At 37.9% G+C, this 20,817-nt stretch overlaps 2 protein-coding genes across 7 annotated transcripts in view; one reads left to right on the top strand and one right to left on the bottom strand.

The window, feature by feature from the left end:
- Window positions 1-20,817, bottom strand: part of LOC119498118 (excitatory amino acid transporter 1-like) — a 33,480-nt gene that overhangs the window by 11,937 nt on the left and 726 nt on the right. The gene's annotated exons all lie outside the window — the stretch shown is intronic.
- LOC119498122 (retinal homeobox protein Rx2-like) lies at window positions 1,166-18,959 on the top strand. Of its 6 annotated transcripts, XM_037786647.1 has the most exons (6): window positions 1,166-1,496; window positions 1,688-1,749; window positions 11,393-11,400; window positions 11,551-11,886; window positions 15,770-16,026; window positions 16,518-18,959. In XM_037786647.1, exons 4-6 carry the CDS (start codon window positions 11,604-11,606, stop codon window positions 16,953-16,955), a joined length of 978 nt encoding a protein of 325 aa, XP_037642575.1. In that variant the 5' UTR covers window positions 1,166-1,496; window positions 1,688-1,749; window positions 11,393-11,400; window positions 11,551-11,603; the 3' UTR covers window positions 16,956-18,959. The 6 variants fall into 6 exon arrangements, with proteins under 6 accessions (XP_037642575.1, XP_037642574.1, XP_037642576.1 ...); XM_037786646.1 differs by lacking the exon at window positions 1,688-1,749; XM_037786645.1 differs by having other exon boundaries at window positions 1,167-1,496; window positions 11,393-11,886.

Genomic DNA, 20,817 nt, shown 5'->3' with positions numbered 1-20,817 from the left:
TCCAAAGTGTCCCTAAAATACTGAGTCTTAGGAGGGCAATGTATGGCAGCAGTAGTGGACAGTATAACTGATCAGGGAGATTTTAAGTATCTTACAGCTTCTTGAGTCCCCTTAAATCACAAATCCACTAGCGACAGAGGTCCCGTCAGGACAGGCCAATAATCCACAAAATATCCTTTAATTAGTGTGAACTGTGCTTCATGTGTGACTGTAAAGGAATATACTGAGACGGACATTATCAAATGTCTATGAAATCCCAAAGGTTTGGCCATATACTGTATTGTAAAATATATAGTGAAAGACAAAAAAAATATTGGTGTTCAGTAAAATAATGGGGGTAGTCTGGGGTGCTTTTAATATGAAAATGTTCAATAATGACAATTTATTTTCTGTATATGGCTGTTGTGATGTTTCCTCGGCAAACTAGTAAAAAACTAAATTTAAACTTAAATTAATGATGACATTACACTGAAAATGTATGTAAATGTCTGCTCAATGAATAGTATGCAAATCATAGACTAATTATCATATTTGCAGGTTATTACCTGTTCTTATGTTCTTACTGTTCTTCTATTCCTCCAATTGTTCAGATGACACAAAGTTAAAAAACTAAAGTTCAATATCTTTTTCTTAGGAGTCAGTGGAAACCAAAACAGATCTAAAAGGAGAGTGAATATCAAATTTACATTCCTCATATGAGATTTGCTGTCAATAGAGATACCCTGAGCTGATCCTGAGGATCGGTATGACAGTTTTTCCTCACCAAAATTTAGCGTACGTTTGGAGCGTTATTTAGCCTCCTAGTGGCTACTGGATATTTGTATCTCCTTGCAGCCCCATGAACCATAAAAAACATTTTTTGTAACTTGTAAGAATTCTGTAGTAACTATTGTTTCTATAATAATGTATACATTTAAAACTGTGTGCTATTATTCCATTATGGGATATATTGGTACTTGCTTTTATCTGTGTCTATTACGGCATTACCCCATGTCTACTTTAGTAATTAGTACCGGCTAGTGAGGTAGACAGCAGTGGCCTACATCCTGAGGGTCTATCCTGCTGCATCTTGTTGACAAGGTAAAGACTTTCCATTGTCTGTAGGCTTCCAATTATGAGCTAAGCTCTTTAGCGGTTTTACTCCAGCCACAAGTTATTGATACAGTCTAATCATCCTGACACACAATAGCCAAGGTTTCATTTTGGAAAGTTTGAACAGCAAGCAGCTTTTGTTGATAATTTTTCGTTGTTAAAAAGATTGGATTTTAGTGATTTTAGCCTTCTCACCTCCACTAGCCCTCAGCTTCCCTTTCCATGCAGGACTGAATAACATCTATTTAAATTGAGCTATGGTGTTAATCGTGAATCAAATGTTTCACCGGAGGAGGTGATGAAGAGGACAGTGAAGCAGGAGCAGAAGAAAAGGAAACGCCAGAGTCCAAAGGAATGTCCAGGGAGGAGTTTGTGGAGTACCAGAAGCAGCTGGTGGAAGAAAAGTGAGTGAGCAGAGATGCTTGTATCATTCCTTCATAGCAACACTGACTACAGTGCTTAAAATATTTCTGACTGGTGTAGCACAACAGGTACACTGAACAGGATATACTGCTTAAAAATGGTTAATGGGCTTTGTGTGGAGTATGCACACATACCAAGGCTCTTAAATTACATGTGTTACAATGTTTTACAGTGTGTCGCAGGAAGCACTTTGCACAACGGATAACACCGAGCTGTACAATTCTATGGAGAAAAGTGAGCATAATTAATGTAAGATTATTTTATACTGAATTGTTGAATAGAATGGAAAAAGTAAAGAGAAAATATGACCTACATATCCATTAAGCAGGGATTAGCAGGTGTGATTAGTACTACTTAAAGTAGGCTGCCACTTCATGTTTATCTCAGAGACACAGATATAAACAAACAAAACGCCTCACACCTTCACATGACAGTGACAGAATGATACAGTATTGGTATTCAGCGTTTTTAATCTAAATGTCCACTTTTGAATGTGGATCAAGTACACAGAGTGTCATTGTGTGATCTTATAAAGAAACAGAAACAGGTTTGTATTTTCCAACTGTGATTAATAGTTATTAGATAGAAGTTGCCATCTGTGTCTATAAGTGATGACATTGACCATTGATGAGTTTACAGTCATATAACCTGAAAATTTAGAGAAAACTATTCATATCCAATTACATCACCACCAATATCTCATCACATTTGATATCTGGACAGTATCATACTGCTTTCAGCATGGAGCCAAAATTACCAATATGATATAAGAACCAAATAAGAGGAGCAAAGATTGGTCTTTGTAAATTTCCATCTGCAAACAGCTAAGAGGTGTAGCTTCTTGAAATGGATGAAGGACTGGTTTAGACAGGTTAGATTAGACGCACCTTTCGATAAAATGCTGTCACAGCTAACTGCAGCCTTAAAAAGCCCACAGAGTTGACACAGCTCTGGCAACACAACTGAACATAGTGTCTCACAGAGGTAGGTTAGATTATAGGGGCGGTGTATTGGAATGTATTGTATTGTAAGGTGAACCTAATAGTAAACAACATGACTGGTGGTTTCCTGACTCTGCATATTCAAATCCAATGAACTGTCCTGAGTGATACCCAACGGTATAGTTAACTCTCAAATGACAAACATTCATACAAAGATTTGGTTTGGTCTTCAATCAGTCTCCAGCTGATTTGAACTCGGTCTTGAGTTGGACTTGACTGTGCGCTGTCTTTGACTTGTTTTGGACTCAGCTTAGGCCATTATGACTAAAGTGTGTTTCCCAATTCATTTGTTACAGTGGATGGAGGTTTAGATATGAGTATGATTTCCATCCAGTCATGTGTTTTGCAATCTTAGGCCCTGTTCAGACCTGGTATTAACGTGCGCCCTGAGTGAACAGCTCAAAGTACAGGTGTGAACGCACTCAAGACGCATTGAGTTCCGATCACTCAGACCACATTCAGAGGTGGCCTACTCGCTCGCCCGGTACAATAACCTTGTATTTTGATGTTGATGAAATGTACCCGAATTCACGAATATGTAGGATATGACTTCTAACATTCCTGTAATATTACGTCACAACGTTGGCTGTATTAGCCATGTGTTTACTACGCGTTTATTTGAATATGGAGCGGGGAAGTGAGATCAGATCACAAGTGGTCACTCAAGGCGCATGTGGAGACTCATTCTGATGCCAGATGTGAACAGACGTACTTAAAGCTGTCCACTTGTGATCCGATCACTCAGGACGCATGTAAATGCCAGGTCTGAACAGGGCCTTAGATATTACAAACACTCCCTGATGGGATATGTTTGCCACAAATTACCATAAATCAAGTTTCTTCAGTGTTTAATTGTCAATTTAGTGAACAGTACAACTCTGTAATTGATGAAATAACATTATATGAATTTTCCTTATACACAAATACTTGTGAATTGTATTAAACCTAAGTCTTATACAATCTATTACAATACGTTGCGAGTTATTGATGTAATAGCTGATCAGTTACCAGTGCCATTTGTAACTAACACAATAGATGATGTTGATTTCAGTTTATTATAATGTGTGTGTGGGTGTGACTTAGGCAGTTTGAACTTACCTTACCTGTGTGGCTATGTGTGACATCAACGGATGTGAGAAAGGCTTACAAGGTAGCTTTAGGTAGGAGTTTATTTCCTCTGGGCTCAAATTAGCCAGAGAAGCAGATTAGGCTTGTGTGTAATAACTCGTCAGGGCTCGGTTTCAAGAAGCCACCATTAAACACGTCTCTCAGCCAGTGTGCTTTAAAACAATAATTATTTAATCACCTTACAATCTCAAGTAATGCTGATGTGTTAGTTATCGCCAATTAAATAAAAAGGGCAATTGTAATGACGTTAAGGTCTAATTGAAAGAGTGGCAGCCTGATAAGTGGTGTTAACATTCAAGTGATATGAGGCGTTCAGTAATTCATTTTAAAATGTTATTTGAAGATTATTCAAGCTATAGTCTACATCTAGTTAGAGTGTAATTAAAAAAAAAAAAGTTTCACAGCCCCTTTTTTCATGTTTTCTTGAACTAAATTATATAAACATGTCAGAACTAGGGGCTGGCTGTTAAAACAACAGATTACTTGATTAAGCTATTAAGGATGAGCTTCAAATCCTCATTTTGTTTGTCTACGTAAGAGACAGTATCTAGGTCTGTGGCTGAGTCACAGTTTCAGTAAATCTGAAGATCATCTTCGTGTATAGATGACACAATGAGGTGAAGGAGTGCAGCCCGGGCCAAGACATCAAGTAACCGTGGGTCTGTGCCAAGCTGCAGCTCTTGGTGAAGCTAATCTTATTAAAGGAGGGTCAGGGCCTGAGCAGACCACCCTCAAATAGACACGGTTCAAACCTAGTATCAATATGGAGACTGCCCTATGGTCCCCTATTACTGATGATGACACTACTGCATGTACACTTACAGAAGTGGGCTTAGAATAAGTAACAGCTTATTCTATGCTTTAGTTAGCTAAACCCTATTTTTTTTTTACCATATTTTTTATGAAAACAAATGACTGGTATTCTGCCTGGCTTAGTTCAAAAAGTGTGACACAAATGTGAATTGTATTTGTCTTTTATTAAGATAAACAAAGCCAAAAGAGGACAAAACTTTACCCAAACCAAAACCAGACTAACATAACCTCAACCAAAGTAATTTAATGCAACCTTTACATATGAAACACTGACCTAAAATGGAACCAAAGAGTGGTGCCGAGGCAAAGTCGCCTTTGCAGCAATGCTGTTTGTGTGGGGTATAAGTAAGTCTTTTTATAGCAAATAAGGATTTCCATTTTTTTTCCGATTCTCCTCACAAATAAGACAATTTGCCTTATTTTACGACCATTCAAAGTTTTACATTTTGATCTTAAAATGTAGCACTTCCACTGGGCCAATATCGGTATCGGTGACAATGAGGCCAATCTATTCAATTCAATTCTATGTTTATATACTATATACATTTTAATACTGGAATTTTAATTCCTGTTTAAATTTTGACCAATTTGTTGCTGCATTAAAAAGGTTACACTAATCAATTGAATAACCTCCATTGAGCCAAGTAGTTGGCTAAATGGCTGCACTTTGTTGTAAAATGACTAAACACAATGCCAAATTGTTTGATCCCTCATATCTTTATGAATAAAAATTAGAATGACGTACAAGCATGAAGAAAAAAAGTTTATAATAGCACCAGGATCATAAAACGGGAGACTACATTCTCACAGATCCACACGAGTTCATGGTACAGTAGATGAGGACATGTACAGTATAAAGCTTTCTTAACCAAATCAAATCAGTGCAATGTGAGGAGTTGATTAGGTTAATAAATTCATGTTTCATAGAATGCATTCCCGATGTGAATTGTTTTCCCCTGCTAACAACATTACTGTAATGTGGTAATGCTGCTGATCATAAGACGCCAATCGTTAAGGAAAGCTTTACTCAAAGCCACCTGCTTCTTTGTCTACCCTTTAACCTTTTAATACATTGTCCTTATGCTAGGACACATTGTTTGGGCTTAGACGTACTGAACACAGGACACACGGGACATAGAGATAATGTAGGGAACACAGAGATAATGTATGGTACGCATTCAAATGTACGATAAAGGGATTGTAAAGATGAAAACTATTTGCTGAAGATAAACTATTTAGCTGAAGAATAATATCACATTTAAATTTATCTTGTATTAATTGAAAGATATTTTAAAATATCAGTTTACTAATCAATGGTATTTTGCAGTTTACGTTTTTATTCCTCATTTCTTATTCAAATATTTTGTGTGTGACTACACTGCACAGTTGGCTTTATAGTTTGTGCTATTGACTGTCTTATATATAGTACATGTATGCTGTAGTGTGTGTGCACTGCAGGATTTAGTGTGACAAAGTTCGCTACCGCGCACAAATGACGGAAGAATGATGAGGAAGAGGAGGAGACTTTAAGTGAGGGAAACATTAACCAGGTCAAGGAAGGTCCTAATCTGGATGAGTGGATGAAGGGTTAACTCCTTTGACTGTTATGACCAAAAGATTAAAAGATAAAGAACCTGTTGTTCCAAATATTTATTTTTCCCTCACCTGACAACTTTGTATCAGTTAAAATAGTAAATAAGCAGGCTTTAAAGGAGCACACTAATAGAACAAAAGCATTGGATTCAAAATAAGCAAATCCAGGAACGTACTGTTCCTCCATCAAGGATGCACTCCCAACTACAACTCAGCCTGATCTCCCTGAATTTTGTGTTGCTTGTACCTACAGAACATGTTACAGGGTTTATTGTTTAGTATATGACTGCTTAATTTAGTATTAAACCTTTTGCCCTGACACCTGCTTGTCCACTCTGTTGCTCAACAGTCATATTAGATTACTTGTTCTGGTTGATAAAAATAAAAGTACCTATTTTTTTTATAGACTGTATAGAAAAAGTGGACGTAGTCACCGTGACTTTACCCATTGGTTTGTGGACTGCAGTTTTGAAGCCTCGACTTTGGCATTTTGGTCATTGCCATCTTGGTTTTGGCCGTCGCCATCTTGTTTTTTTTGCAACCAGAATGCTGAATATAAAAAAAAGTTTGTGAAAGGGTTAAAATTCTAAGACAAAAACACAGACAACTCCCAGACCGGACAACGCCGTGGTAGCGACCTGTCAATCACAAGGTAGCCACGCCCTAAAGCATACCCTGCTTTATGGTCTATCTGACTCTAAATGGGACCATAATTAACTAAATGAACATCATGCTGTATTGAAGAAAACTTGAAACTAGTGATTGAGACCATAAACTCATGTTTACAATGTTTACTGAGGGAATAAATCAAGTGAGAAGTAGGCTCATTTTCTCATAGACTTCTATACAATCAGACTTCTTCTGGCAACCAGAGGAGTCGCCCCCTGCTGGCTGTTAGAAGGAATGCAAGTCTAAGGCACTTTTGCTTCACTTCCCAGACCCAGAGGTTGCCCACTGGTATAGCCATGTGAGATATCCTGAATTGACATATTAGAATTCAAAACAAAACTAACTTTAAACCATTTAATTCTGGCAGTTAAAAGTAAAAAAAGATCCTTTTACTAACTGGCTCACACAAAATGATCATGAACCAGCACGTCTACGACTGTTCCAAGATGTGACAGTGTCAGCTTTTCCTCCACATTTCCGCTCAAGCTGGTCACATGACCAGTCTCTCAGCTTTTTACCCTCCCTTTCCATCATCTTCCTGTCATCCCCCTGCTGCTCACCATCCCCCTTTCCCCCTGTAAGCTGACACAGCGCCTTGAAACATTAGCCGCTTTCTTCCTAATAGGATCTCATGGGCTTAAATTGTCATCTGATAAAACTAAGGAGCTTGATAGCTATGCTGCACCCTCTTAACCAATTTGTACTCAATTAGGATAATGGGGAAACAAGCAAAGAGGGACAGCTTTAATATATTAATGTGATAAAATGATTATCAATTTCCCTTGCCTACGACTTGGGTGGTATTAGGAGCATCTTGCAAGTCTCATATAAATATTAACCATTAGTGAAGTGGGCTTAACATTAAAGGACATCAGAACTATTTGAATTAGATTCAAGGATGTGTGAAACATCATCTCTCTGGAGTGGCATGGCAAAAAATGGAACTGAGGCATCATTAATATTATTAATTACAGCTGTTCTTTCGTGCTATGACATGTCAAATGTTTACCAGATATGTTTCCTGCAATTTAAAGAGGTACTCCAGTTTTAGTATTGTAGTTCCATAAAGTTGAGGGACTCACAATAGACAGATTTAAAAAGGAAGCAGGTGAGATTCCTTTTTAGTCCCTGGTCTTGGTTAAGCTTAAAAAACCCTGTAGCCTACATCTCCCACAATGCAACTTGACAGCATCTTTTATCAGGCCCTCCTGCACACATCTAAACTGCTACATCTTTCAAACTGACCATGTCTAGTTTGTAACGCAGGGTTTCTGTTCAAATTGATGCATGATTCTGCTTATGAGGCCTGCAAACTCTTTCTTTGGATAGTTCAATGGTCTTTTGATTTTCACTGACTAAAGAGAAACCTAACACTGAAAATTGAGAGTATACTAACTGTGTATTAAGAGGGATTGTAGCAGGTGTACTTGGCAATCAACTTGAGAAATACCAGCTGATCTTTTTATACAAATTATTACCTACTGATAACACTGTTAAGATTCAAATTAATGTAATACCTCAAACTTTTCTGACAGGGAACAACATGTATTGAGTGCATACTAAATTTCTGAATATATTGAATCACAAACAATGAACCTTCTCACTTGCATCATTTAGTAATGGGACTAATTATCATTCTCTAAGTCCATTGACTGTCTTATGGTATCAGCTTACTAAGGCAATTAACGCTCCTTTCAATGTTTTGCCTTGCTATAAGAATATTTTGATATCCTAGTACAAACTATTTGACAGGATAGAACACAACAGAAAAACAAAAACAAAAAACTGCATAAATATGATAGTGCCTTATTAATCAATTCATTTTTTGCATGCTCTTTTGTTTTTGTGAATGTATTAAACATTGGAAAAAGATGGCTCAGCAAAACATCCCACAGGCCTGACTTTCTTTTTTGTCACTATATGACAACAACCTACTTCATAGCGAATCCCTGCCACAGGGATATCTTTACGTTCTTTATTTCATTCATCTAGTGGCAAAGCTTGACGTTCACAGGCGAAAATAATGAACTTTGCAGTCTCTGCTTTCTTGCAAAACAACCTTGACAACAAAGAAAAGGTGTTCAGCCAAAGCCACTTAACCTACAGCCATTCTGTTCAATAGACAGCATTGGCAATGGAGCCCAATGTTGCCAGATGGCTTTAAACTTGTTGGCATTTAAAATTCCTCAGCTACTTAGGCATGTGCCAATCGTGCAGGCAAGTGCTAAGTTTCTGTGCATCTCCCTGATTCTGAGAAGATGGTGTATTCATAGATGGAAGACCTTCGTTAGGGTCTTTAATACATGTCAAAAGGTGTTGCAGACGCTCTTATTAATCTTTTACCACATGCAGAACTTTCACTGACTGCTACTATAGTACCATAAAAAGCGATGTGAATATGAACATGCAAAATATGTAGGTATTGGTAGATTCGACTTCTGTGTTTTCTGTCAATATGGTCATTTACGAATACAATGCCCTGTTAAATAATCCAAGTGCAATGTGCTGCAGAGTATACAAGGGAAAACACTAAAATACAATTTGGGGGGTGTTAAAGATAATAAAATAATAATAACATAACAAAAAAAAAGTCAATATGTTCTTAGTGTGGTTGATTTTTGTATATTTTGAAATTTGTATTCCTGAAACATTTGTTTTCTCATATTAAATAAACACAAAATACTGTTGGACAAAAAAAAAAAAAAAAATTTCCATGTTGGATTTTTTTGTCTAGTGTGCAAAGAACTCCTAAATATATCTTCAGATAGGAAGAGTGAGGTCAGAGGAAATCTCTAGTGAAGTCTTTAGGCTCATTAAGGATAGGATTGATCTCTGCAACACCTACTGTAGCTGCCACAGCTTTGGTTGTGCCAGCTGGCAGAGGAGAAATTTGCAGGCTGCAGGATAAAACACCCCCGATGCCCCTAACCCAATTCTACTGTGAACGATCAGAGGCTGAGCAACAAGATTATTCGGCAAACAGGCCATATTATTTGTTATGTATTCATTTGACACATGTCAACAACATGGTTAAATGTCACACACTCAACAGAAAAATGTTAAAGGGGTGATAAGGACTGGGTTCGACATTAGTGTTGTCTGCTAATTGCTTGTGTTTTAGAGGATTGTACCTTATTACTTTGCCTACTAAATACAGTAATTAAAAAAATAATGAAGCCAAGAACCAGGTGTGGACGGGCCTGTGGCACACGAGCCATTCCCTGGACCTGAGCCTGCTCTGACTATGTTTTTGTTTCTGATAGGTCCCCTGGTATAGACCTGAAGAATGTAGCATCAGACGATAATTATTATTATTATTATTAATAAACAGTGCAACTTATTAGTTGTGTTCTATTTATAGTAACTCTTTCTAACTAGACAAAATAGGAAACCATTCTAACTTTGTTTATTCTTTTTCTTTAACAAAATAATATAACGTAATCAAATTTGCTTTGAACAACACGATTCACTTTTTTCGTTTGATTTTTATTTCATTAATAAAGCCAGCCACAGTATGTCCTAAGCAATGCCGCTCATAAAGAGTTAAGTGCCTACTTGAATGAAACTATTTTTTGAATACAAGTCTTTACAGTGTGTAGCCATTCAAGTTAAAAGTCCATCTCTGTGTCTTTTCTCCCTTACATTGTCTATAATGAAGGGATTAGCGAAAACTCTCAGTACGAGCCATTATCTTTCAGACAATAGATTTTTTGAAAGAAAGTTTTGTCGAGGCTTCATTAGCAATGGCCTCCCTCTGTGGTCTGAATGCAGGACACATTTGGAGCAATTACTTGACCAGAAAACAACTGTCAGTCATTCTTAAAGGGGAAGGATTCCAATTAATAAACCTCTTAAACCCTTTGGTTTTACTACCATTCCCCTGTGAGCATCGGTGTCTTGTGTGGTTAAGGAGAGTTTTGTCAGGAGAGAAAGACATTACATGTGCTTGTTGCACAGGACTCCAACGGTAGGTCCTTTGCTCACTTGTGTGCAGGGGATTTCAAGGACTTAACTGGGAGTAACAAGTGCCTCCAGTAGATATTGTTAGTGTCATTCGTCTACTTATGGACTACAGAGACACCATGTATGTAGCCTAGCCTTTGGTAGGAATCTGAAAGAAGGTAAGATTACTTTATGCACTTTCCTTACTGTGCATTCTGTCAATTGATACATGGGTTTCCATACTGCTCATTTGTATTCAAGAGAATATTGTCCAAGGGCAGCTTGCTTTTTGGTGCCTCTCAAGACGTTCTCAAATGTCGTTAAGTAGATTTTAAACAAAATTAACTGCATACCTTTGTAAAAACGTTTAAAATGCTGAGGTTTAAAATATACAAGTAAAAACTGATGGGAATCAAACGCAAGAGAAAATTTGATTACTCTTTCTAGAAACTAAACTAAACATTCTTCACCGATTCACTTTGGAATTCTTCCTACTTTTGTTTGTTTTTTCTTTCTATATCTTAGTTTTTTTGCGTGTAGTCCACAACACGTGTCGTGATTATTCGTTGTAATGGAAATTATACTAACGTAGCATAACTTGGGGAAGTTTATTGTGGTTAGATATTCACACTCGCTATTTAAAGTCATTTATCTTAATATTCAAAACAAGGGAACCTGCTTGACTAATGTCTAATGTTACATCTTGTTTCTTTTCTCTCATTCCCTTGCAGACAAAGATGTGAGTTTGTTCGGCTTTTGTGTAAACAATATCTTCAGCCTCACTGAAGTGATTCTTGAAGGATACAGCCCTCACGCCGCACATAAATCTGCTCCATTGCACGTGAAGCAGCTCCGTACAACAACTGCTCTGCTTTGTCTCACTTGGTAGCATTTTGCTTTTTTTCCTGACGAAGAAGAGAGAAAGTGTCTCAAAAGGCTCGGATGCATTTGTCAATGGATACCCTGGGAATAGTGGACGATAGTTGCCTGGACAACTATGACATGGCAAAAGGTGCTGGGTCAAGCGCTGGAGGCCGGGTCCACAGTATTGATGTCATACTGGGATTCACTAAAGACCAGGACCCTTTACTCGAATCGGTAGGCGATGATGACAGCCAAAAAGCCAACGGAGAAAACCCACAGCACCCTGAGAAGCAGGTCCCGTCGGACCCCTATGGGCACCTTCCAGAATTGGGTGACAGCTCCCAACATTCTTCCTACCATGGTGAGTCTTTTCAGAAAAAAAATTATTAGGCACGAAAACTTAATGTGGATTTTCAGGGGATTTTGTCTTCAGCTGTACAATAAGCGGAAGTAGAGCTGCACTAAGTTTGTCAGACTCACGTATGTCCGGTTTTAAACGCAGTGCTCCCACACAGTTTTCCCCATGTATTGCACCAGTGCCCTTCTATAAAAAAAGAGTTCAATGTCACCTTTTAGCAACCACTCTCATGATGATGAGTTATTTGATGGTTCAAGTTATAACTTGTACTTAAGCTACTAATTGGCAAAATGAGTAATAACAGCAGAAGTTTTCGGGAGTAGAAAAGGGGGAGCATAGTACTACATTTAAGTGCATTTATATTGGTTTGCTTCATCTATGAGGACAAAACCAGTAATTTCTCAGAAATGTCATTTTATGCCAATCGGACTCTGACATTTGCAGTACAACAACAGAAATACAAAGGCCAGCCAAAGAAAGATGAAATAATAGCAAATGTCTCTTATTGCCCTAGATAATGTTACCTCATGAGTGTCCAGCTATGCTGCTGAATCCTGATTTTTCACTTAAATGTACCGTTACATTGCTTTAAAGTTAGAGAAAACCTACTTTGACGACATCACTCTGTGTCGGCCTGTTCTAAAATTGTATTTAATCGATATGAAGTAAAATAATTAAAACTAGGATTCAGTTTTTATTATGGCTGCACCTCTACTGTATATCAAATATAAATATATTAAATAATGTTTCCTGTAATAAGTCTTTTTTTTTTTACTTGACACACGTAGCTACTGATGTGAATAACGGTAACATTCCATTCAGGTTTTAGTTCCAGGGCCCTGTTATTGTGAATGCTAGATTAATGGCACATCTAAATGGAGGAGAGCCAAGAATATAATTAGTTACACCTGTGCTCTTCTTCTTCTCGACTTCTCATGTCCATCGTGAGACAAGTCCATTCAACCTCGGATATTTGTTACCTTTGGTAGCTTTGGGATGATGTGCACATTTAAAATAATGTTCTATGGATTATTAGAGCATTGCTTGTCCACACAGCCGGTTTTTGTAAGTATGGACATACTGGGGGGTCTGTTTAGAAATACGAGGTTACTACCTACTGTAAATCAGCTAAACTTGCATGTAATAAGGGGTGTTGTTTGGTACATACTTCAGTTTTCATTCACTTTTGTTTTTGACGACTACTTGTATGCTAAAAATCCTATTAAAGCTTGTGATAAACAAGACTGTTCAAATGTTCTGAGTATATTCACCTGCTGTATGCTTAAGTTATTTAATGCAATATTGCTATACTCTTTGAAATAATCTATGGACATGATGAAGCTGTTGTAGTATTTTCAAAAAATCAACAAAAATACCACTTAACAAACATTGCAAAAAGATAACAAACGGAACAGTTAGGGTGCTGTAGAATTATGGACATGTGCAATTGCAACTCATATTGTCTCTCTATGGCCATGCTTGAATATGACCTGCTGTTACTCAGTCAACTTTAAAGATTTCATATGTGTCCTGTGTATACATGAAAACTGCAGATTTTTAATAACCAAGATACACAATAATTATCTGTATATGCTTAATAGCTGAAAATATGAATAATATATTGACATAGCTACAAGCTATGTGAAAACTTACTGCCACTATTTAAGTGCTTCATACAACAAAACAAGAATTTGCAAGACTTTTATATGAGCCTTGGGGGGAAATTTGAACTTCAGATCTACCTGCGGTGTTTTAACTTCAATTTAGATAATTAGCTAACTTTTTTTTCACCAGGCTTGTGGTGATTAAAATAATAATTTGCTCCGTAGACATGACTGATAAGGCAGACTACACACCTCTATGAAGGTGCTTAATGCCTGACTCTTGTACAGATATAATTATATAATATACCAAAGCCAGAGTGCGACTCCTTTGCCTAAAGAGTTACATGTTTAATCTAGAGTTCCACATATTACGGTCAACAATAACACAATTTAAATGGGATGATGTTGATGTGGAAAAACTTTTTTTCTTCCATTCAACAGAAAAACATATTGGCATTCAATTTTGATGCGTATTAAAAGTCATCATCCACTCATTCTCTATTCATGGTGTACCCTTTAAAACAATAAGGCCTTAAGCTTTTGCTGCCTGACATCATTATTTTAAAGTAAAGATCTGTCGACCATCTTGCCTTAAACGATTTGGTATGATTAACGAGCTTTGGTACATCAAACACATGGCTCATTTGCTCTACGTGTACATCCACATCTTGGAAGACACAATCTGGACTATGACTGTTTACTCGGCTTGTACAGAAGCCAACTAAAGTCCCTTGTTAGATTAGAGGAGGCGGGGACTCGCAGGTTTAACTGGTAGCATCTGTTACTATGGGATTACTGCAAGGGAAGAATTCAGTGAAAGACGTGATGTCATTTGGACTTGCCAAACCCCTGGTGTTTGCAAGCCCTCAACTGTATAAAGGGTTCATCAGTCATTAAGCTGTTTTATCATCAGGAGAAGAGATAAGATTTCACTTTTTGATCAGGCTGTATGTAAAAATGTTACATTTATTTTGAAATGATCCACATCACAATAAGTAGAGGTGTTTTCTTTACTGGTGATATCTTTCTTTCTTAACAATAGATAAAAGACAACATATAGTAGATCAAGAATAATGCATTCTTTATTTATTTGATATCAAATATATCTGAGATGAATTTTTTTTTTGGAAAACCAAAAGAAGCTTTGAGGTGTAAACTAGCGAAGATTCACTGATATGACATGTTATTACTCTTGAAGGCAGGGTAGTGCACAAAACTGATTGTCCCTAAAATGATGGACTCCTTGGCAGAGAGGTTTGCTTTTGTGGTTTTAAACGTACAGTATAGTCCTACCTCTCCAAGATCCTTCATTGCTCTTTTATGTCCACCTTGCTCTGTTCTGACGGCCTTGGCTTTACTCGGCCAAATAAGATTTGTCATAATGGTCCTTTAAGGACTGCTTACTGGCTTGATACCAGTGGCACACCAGTTGGTTGTTTCAAATGTTACATTAATTCTGTAAATATATAAACGAAAATACATCAAACATCCACCAATTTGCGTATACGGAGGGAATTCTCTGAAAAATTTGATGCGTTTTTTTTTTAATCACACCCAAGGTCGAGAGTAAATGTTTAAACATAAGACATAAGGAGAGAGTGTGGGCCACTAGTTGCAAATCACTGGCATTTGGGAAATGACACAAAATATTAATGTTCTGGAAAATGGTGCACAAAATTCTGCAAAATATGCTAGGATATGATATCCCTACGAGCTACATGGTAATCTATTTGTATAATTTTACATTTTTACAGAAGAAAATTTATGAAAAAGGGATAGGTATCTGGTCAAAATATTGCTGGTAGCTAGTAAAAAAAGCTATCACAAGTAAATGGGGTAGAGTGGATCCCCTTCCAAGGAACAATGGATAGAAATAGTAGAGGAACTCTACATAATGGAAAAACTGATGCGTGGTTTGAGATTGCAAGAAGCACAGGTGGAAGAAAAGTGGGAGAAATGGACATTGTCCAGGAGCCAAAACAGCGACGAAGACACAGAAAGGACAGCTGATCTAGTGGATCTAACTGAGAGAATGGATAAACTACTCAAAATGTACCTCCCAAACATAAACCCTTTCCCTTTTTATTTTCTGTATTAACTTGATTTTATGTTTGTTTATTTAGACTTTCATCTGTGGGATTTTATGTTTGTAAATGGTGATAATATCACTAAAAACTTAAGTGAAAAAAATTTTTTTTTACATTAATTCTAACAGGTGTTAATGGATATAAATTTTCTTGCATCTTACATTCTTGCCATATTCATCCTGTCCTTCATTTTAGAATCGGACCTTTTCTCTGGTGATAAGTGTGATGAAGAAATGAGCAACTTGCAGAAGGAAGTGGACATTGCTGAGGGGTCTCCAGAGGCCGCTATAGAGGAAGAGTACACTAAAAAGAAACACAGGAGAAACCGTACCACCTTCACCACTTATCAGCTCCATGAGCTGGAGCGAGCCTTCGAGAAGTCCCACTACCCAGATGTCTATAGCCGTGAGGAGTTGGCAATGAAGGTTAACTTGCCCGAGGTTCGAGTTCAGGTAAGGACTAAGTGAAATCCTAATGGTATACTATGGTATTATTTACATGGCCATGGTAATGGTATTGGTTACACGACCCGTGCTGTGCTGAGCAGAGAACTGCAGCTTCAATTTATGGCAAATTGGGCCAAAAATGCTATTTATAATTCAATATGTCACAATGTATTCATCGTTTATCATACATTTCCCCCCCATACTTCATGGTGCATCCAGCAGCAAGAATAGTTAGTACACTTTTGGGACAAAAAGTTTAACCCTGAACACTTCTCATAAAACCACTTTTAGAACCTACAAATCTATTTTAACTAAGTTTATGTAAATGTTAATGTGGATGCCACATTAATTTGAAAGTCTCAGACTTTAGCACCACCTAATGGTAGTATTAGAAGGTACACAGCATAATCTGTGCAAGATTTTGTATTTTTCTGGTGAATGAGTTTTGCTATTGTCTCAGTGCACCATCTCATCTTATTTCATTTCTCTTTGTCCAGGTGTGGTTCCAGAACCGAAGGGCTAAGTGGAGACGACAAGAAAAGATGGACACTAGCACCATGAAGCTCCATGATTCCCCCATGCTATCTTTCAATCGTCCTCCGATGCCTCCTAGTGTGGGGCCAATGGCCAACCAGATGCCCCTCGATCCCTGGCTGACCTCGCCCATCTCCAGTGCCACGCCCATGCATTCCATCCCAGGGTTCATGGGTTCATCGCAGGGCCTGCAGCCCGCCTATCCGAGCCACAGCTTCCTAAACACCCCACCTGGCATGGTCCAAGGTATGCAGCCGATGGGCCCTCCTCCCTACCAGTGCCCACCCAGCTTCAACGATAAATACCCGATGGAGGACGACAGGAGTTCCAGCATCGCAGCACTCAGGATGAAGGCCAAAGAGCACATTCAGTCAATGGATAAAACCTGGCAGCACATGTGAACTGATGTGCTACTGTGGAAGGATTTTTGAGCTGCTCCCGTGAATGTTTACAAACTGCTTTTCCACCGTTTGTTTCATGTACTCGCGACGAGGACGCATGACACCAAAGGAGTCAGACATTTTTTTCACTGACGCGAATAAGCATCTGTGAAGATAAACTTCTTGTGATTAAAAAAAAAAAAAAATCACTTTAAAATGTTTTTAGCCCTAAGGGAAAATGATCAAATCTCTGAGGGGCACTTATTTTGGTTTAGCTCAAAAGGTTTGGGAATAGACTCTTGTTTAGAGAAAATCCTCAACATGAATGTTTTAACACTTTTATGTCAACATTAATTTTCTGATAAACTTCAGACTGAAATATAGTATATGAGAGGCTAAGTAGAGCCATGTGGTCAGCAGTAGCAACGTTTGTGGTCTTAATTGAGGGGTGTCCTTTTTTGTGGAAATAAGATATTTTATAAAAAATGTAATATTGACACTAACTCTGTCTATATGTACCTGGGTGTACAATTTTCCTGCTCCCCTGGAGTGATAATATCTTTATGAGGTTTAATGAACACTGTGTTTGAGCATTTGCTGGTATCTACATCCTCAGAACTAGACAATGTTAGTATAAATTTGTTCAAAGAAGTTTTTCTCCCAGTATGTCTGTTTGGTTGGGTTTTCTCTTTGTATTTGCTATCTTTTATTTTTTCTGAACAGTGCAGATACTGTCGAGCTATTTCTAGTATATTTTCAGGACCTTTATAAGTGTGCACAAATCCTTCTCCCACTTAAATTTAAGTTTGATTAGGTTTAAAATCGATATGTGTGTGTTTTATTTAAATCATTAAAACTGGCCTTCTGGAGAGCATTGAGCCCTGATGGGGGAGGTTATCGGAAGTCACAGAGCGTAATCTGGCTCGGAGGCTAATTTAAGCAGACAAGCATACCTCTTAACACCTAATTACTGCTTTTAAAGCGATTAACCCCGGATTCTCAGCCATAGACAGAATGCCCTCAGATGCCCCTTAAAAATCCTTTTCAAGACCTGATTAACCTCGCCCCTCCCATCAAACTTGAACATTTATATTATTTCTAATTTACAGATACGGCCCAACATCTCAATGTTGCTTTTTTATTATGCCCTGTCTTAACCTTAATCTTATTGGTAAAGGATGCTCCTCATTGCGTTGTTGACAAAATATTCACTAAAGACAGGTGGATTAAGAGTGAGAAAGTTAATGGGTGCTGGCAGCCTCTCTAACCCTTGGAAGTAGCACAGTTTGATGTAACTGTTGGACCACAACTAGAAGGAAATGACGTTACACTGACGTTTGTCGGAGACATAAGGTCATTATAATATTGCCTGTGTGTTTTATACTGAATGTGTATATTTGGTGTGTGGCCATTAAAAGGATGCAGAAGGGTGCTGGGCTGGCAAAGTACATTTTCCTATAATCATTTTCTCTCTGGCTCTTGAAAGACAACAAAAACATTTAATTTAATGGAATCAAGGGAGGAAGAACTTGCCATTAATTTTACCTGGGCTTTCCACTATCTGGCAAAAATAACATGTCATTAAGTTAGTGTTATCATTTCCTACTTAAATGCGATACTGAGTACTGTGGCAATGCTTTGAGGGAAATTTATCAGGCAATAGAAGTCCCATGTGGACAGCATAATGAAGTGTAAGGAAGAGTTATCATTTACATCACTTCCAAACTTTGTCTATATCATGGCCTTTAGAAATGACAGCATCCACACTGTCAGTTTTATAGGTTTTGTTGTTTATATTGTTATAATCCCTGTTGATAACAGTGGACTAAAAAGCCAAAGAAATAAAAAAAGAAAAGACACATTTATAAATGTGTGAGGATGTTTATTATTTTTAAATATTTTTTTTTCATCAGTTTCCAATATCATTATAACTAATTTCTAGTCCTTTCAAGTTTTTAGAATGTGACTTTCCATGTGCAAAACACAGAATAAAGTTACAGTAGCACCACTGTAGAAGCACTTTGATTGTGGATCTTGTTTTTCTTTCTACACATGCATTAGTGAGCCACCAACATGACTTAGTGCCGTTAATGAGCGCTGGTGTACAATAGGCCATGTAAGCTGTGACAGAGCGAGCTGGCCTGATGGAGGCCTGTTGTGTTCGTCCAGGCCTGTGGAGCTTTGCCAGGCCGTTAGGCAGATGAAGCTCCACTCCATCAGGCCCAACCGGGGGTGTCAGGAGGCCCCGCCTGCTAGGCTGCAGAGGCCACAAGGGCTCAAGTTCTAATTGCCCTCCAGTAGCCTGTGTGGTTTAGCTGCTCCAGTTTATTTTTGGATGGTAGTTCCTATAGAGGTCTATTTTGCATTTGAGTACTTGGCAATAATGTATTAGTAGGCAGACAACCTAAACAAAATACCCAACATTTTTTGTGACGGAACAGTTTTTTAAGTTGACATCAATAAGATCTTTCTGTCAGATCTTTCACAGCGTTTATCTATAGTCAAACAGATTTGGAGGTTGGTGTAGGAAATTATTAGATACTAAAGCAGTGGCTTTATGAGAAGTGTTTGAGGTTCAGTATATTACAAAGTAACAATGATTTGCAAAGATTCTCTAAGGGAAAGAGGTGAAAATGAAAAACTCTTGTGTGCAGGGTTACGTTTATTTGATTTAGATTTGATAACATTGCACCAGAGCACCACCTGAGCTACCATAGGGCAGGTGGGACATTAAGAGTAAATATTTTTGTGTGTACTGTAATTGAGTCTTAGTGAGGTAGATCTGGACCTGTGACCTTTTTAGAATACACATTTTAAAATAGGATTATAGGATTCATAAAAGGAAATCATTCCAAGGTTTACCAAATAATATGTAGGCCTCTTAGCACCGCTGCACGCTGAAATTAATTGCCAAGGATAGGAGATAATGCACCTAACAAAGTGAGTTCTCTCACTGCCCTCCTCTTAATTATTACCCTTTAGTTTCCCAGGTTGAGCAATTGCAAAATATTCATACCATTTATATGCTCAGCAGTTTGATGTAATAAATCAGTGGAAAGGTTGTAGATAAAAAGTGTTAGACTATGCTATTTTTAATGACTTATATTTAATGATTCTCACCACACCTTTGTCAGAAAGACTTAATGTAGCAACACCCAAACTATGCAAGAGCCACACTCAGAACTAGTAATTAATTACACACATTATTATGTTATTTTGCTTGGCCAAGCGTGACCTGCGCTGGGGCCCAGGCTCTAGTTAACAGGCTGACTAGCGGGACGTGGTCCACGGTGGAAATAATAAGGGAAAGGAGCGGAATTAATTGGGTTTGATTAAGAACACTTTTCAAAGGGACACCATTTTCCCCCGTTGACATAATTGGGGATCACTTAGAGGGTGGGGGGATTTTGATGGCTGGCGCCAGTTGCTCGTCTTCGCCCCAGTGTTCACTTTGGGAAAACGGACATGTCACTCAAAAAGCACTCCCTCCTTCGCCTTACACACATGTGCAGAGCATGCACCGGCACACATGTTAATGGTTTAGTTTTGCATTCATTGCATTGACTAACATTCACTCTCTGTTACTCATCTTAACCTTAACTGACTAGTAAATGCCTAACTATCCTTAAAACTGACCTTTTATAAATCATATTAGTGAGTGCCGGATGTAACAAAAGGGAAACCAGACTGCCAACACAAGGTTTGTTTTCAATGTAGACAATCAACTGGCTTAAGTGTCGTCTTCTTTGCCATCTTATATTTGCAGAAAGGGGTTTTCATAAATTACAGACTGTAGTGAAGACCTCCCGTTGCTGTTGCATGTTATTGTTTTTCAGAACTTTACAAAAATTGAGATTGTGAGCAGTTTTAACGTCTTTTGTAA

Source organism: Sebastes umbrosus, chromosome 12 (genome assembly GCF_015220745.1).
Source record: "Sebastes umbrosus isolate fSebUmb1 chromosome 12, fSebUmb1.pri, whole genome shotgun sequence".
In the NCBI taxonomy this organism is placed as follows: Eukaryota; Metazoa; Chordata; class Actinopteri; order Perciformes; family Sebastidae; genus Sebastes; species Sebastes umbrosus.
Note: the sequence above shows the minus strand (reverse complement) of the source record. Positions and strands in the feature narration are given on the sequence as shown.

What these genes read in the sequence shown, in the direction of transcription:
- LOC119498122 (XM_037786648.1), top strand. Translation starts at nt 11,604, where the DNA reads ATGCATTTGTCAATGGATACCCTGGGAATAGTGGACGATAGTTGCCTG. An exon ending in CCAACATTCTTCCTACCATG is followed by an intron (nt 11,887 to 15,769) that starts GTGAGTCTTTTC and finishes CCTTCATTTTAG; the next exon opens with AATCGGACCTTTTCTCTGGT. An exon ending in TGCCCGAGGTTCGAGTTCAG is followed by an intron (nt 16,027 to 16,517) that starts GTAAGGACTAAG and finishes CTCTTTGTCCAG; the next exon opens with GTGTGGTTCCAGAACCGAAG.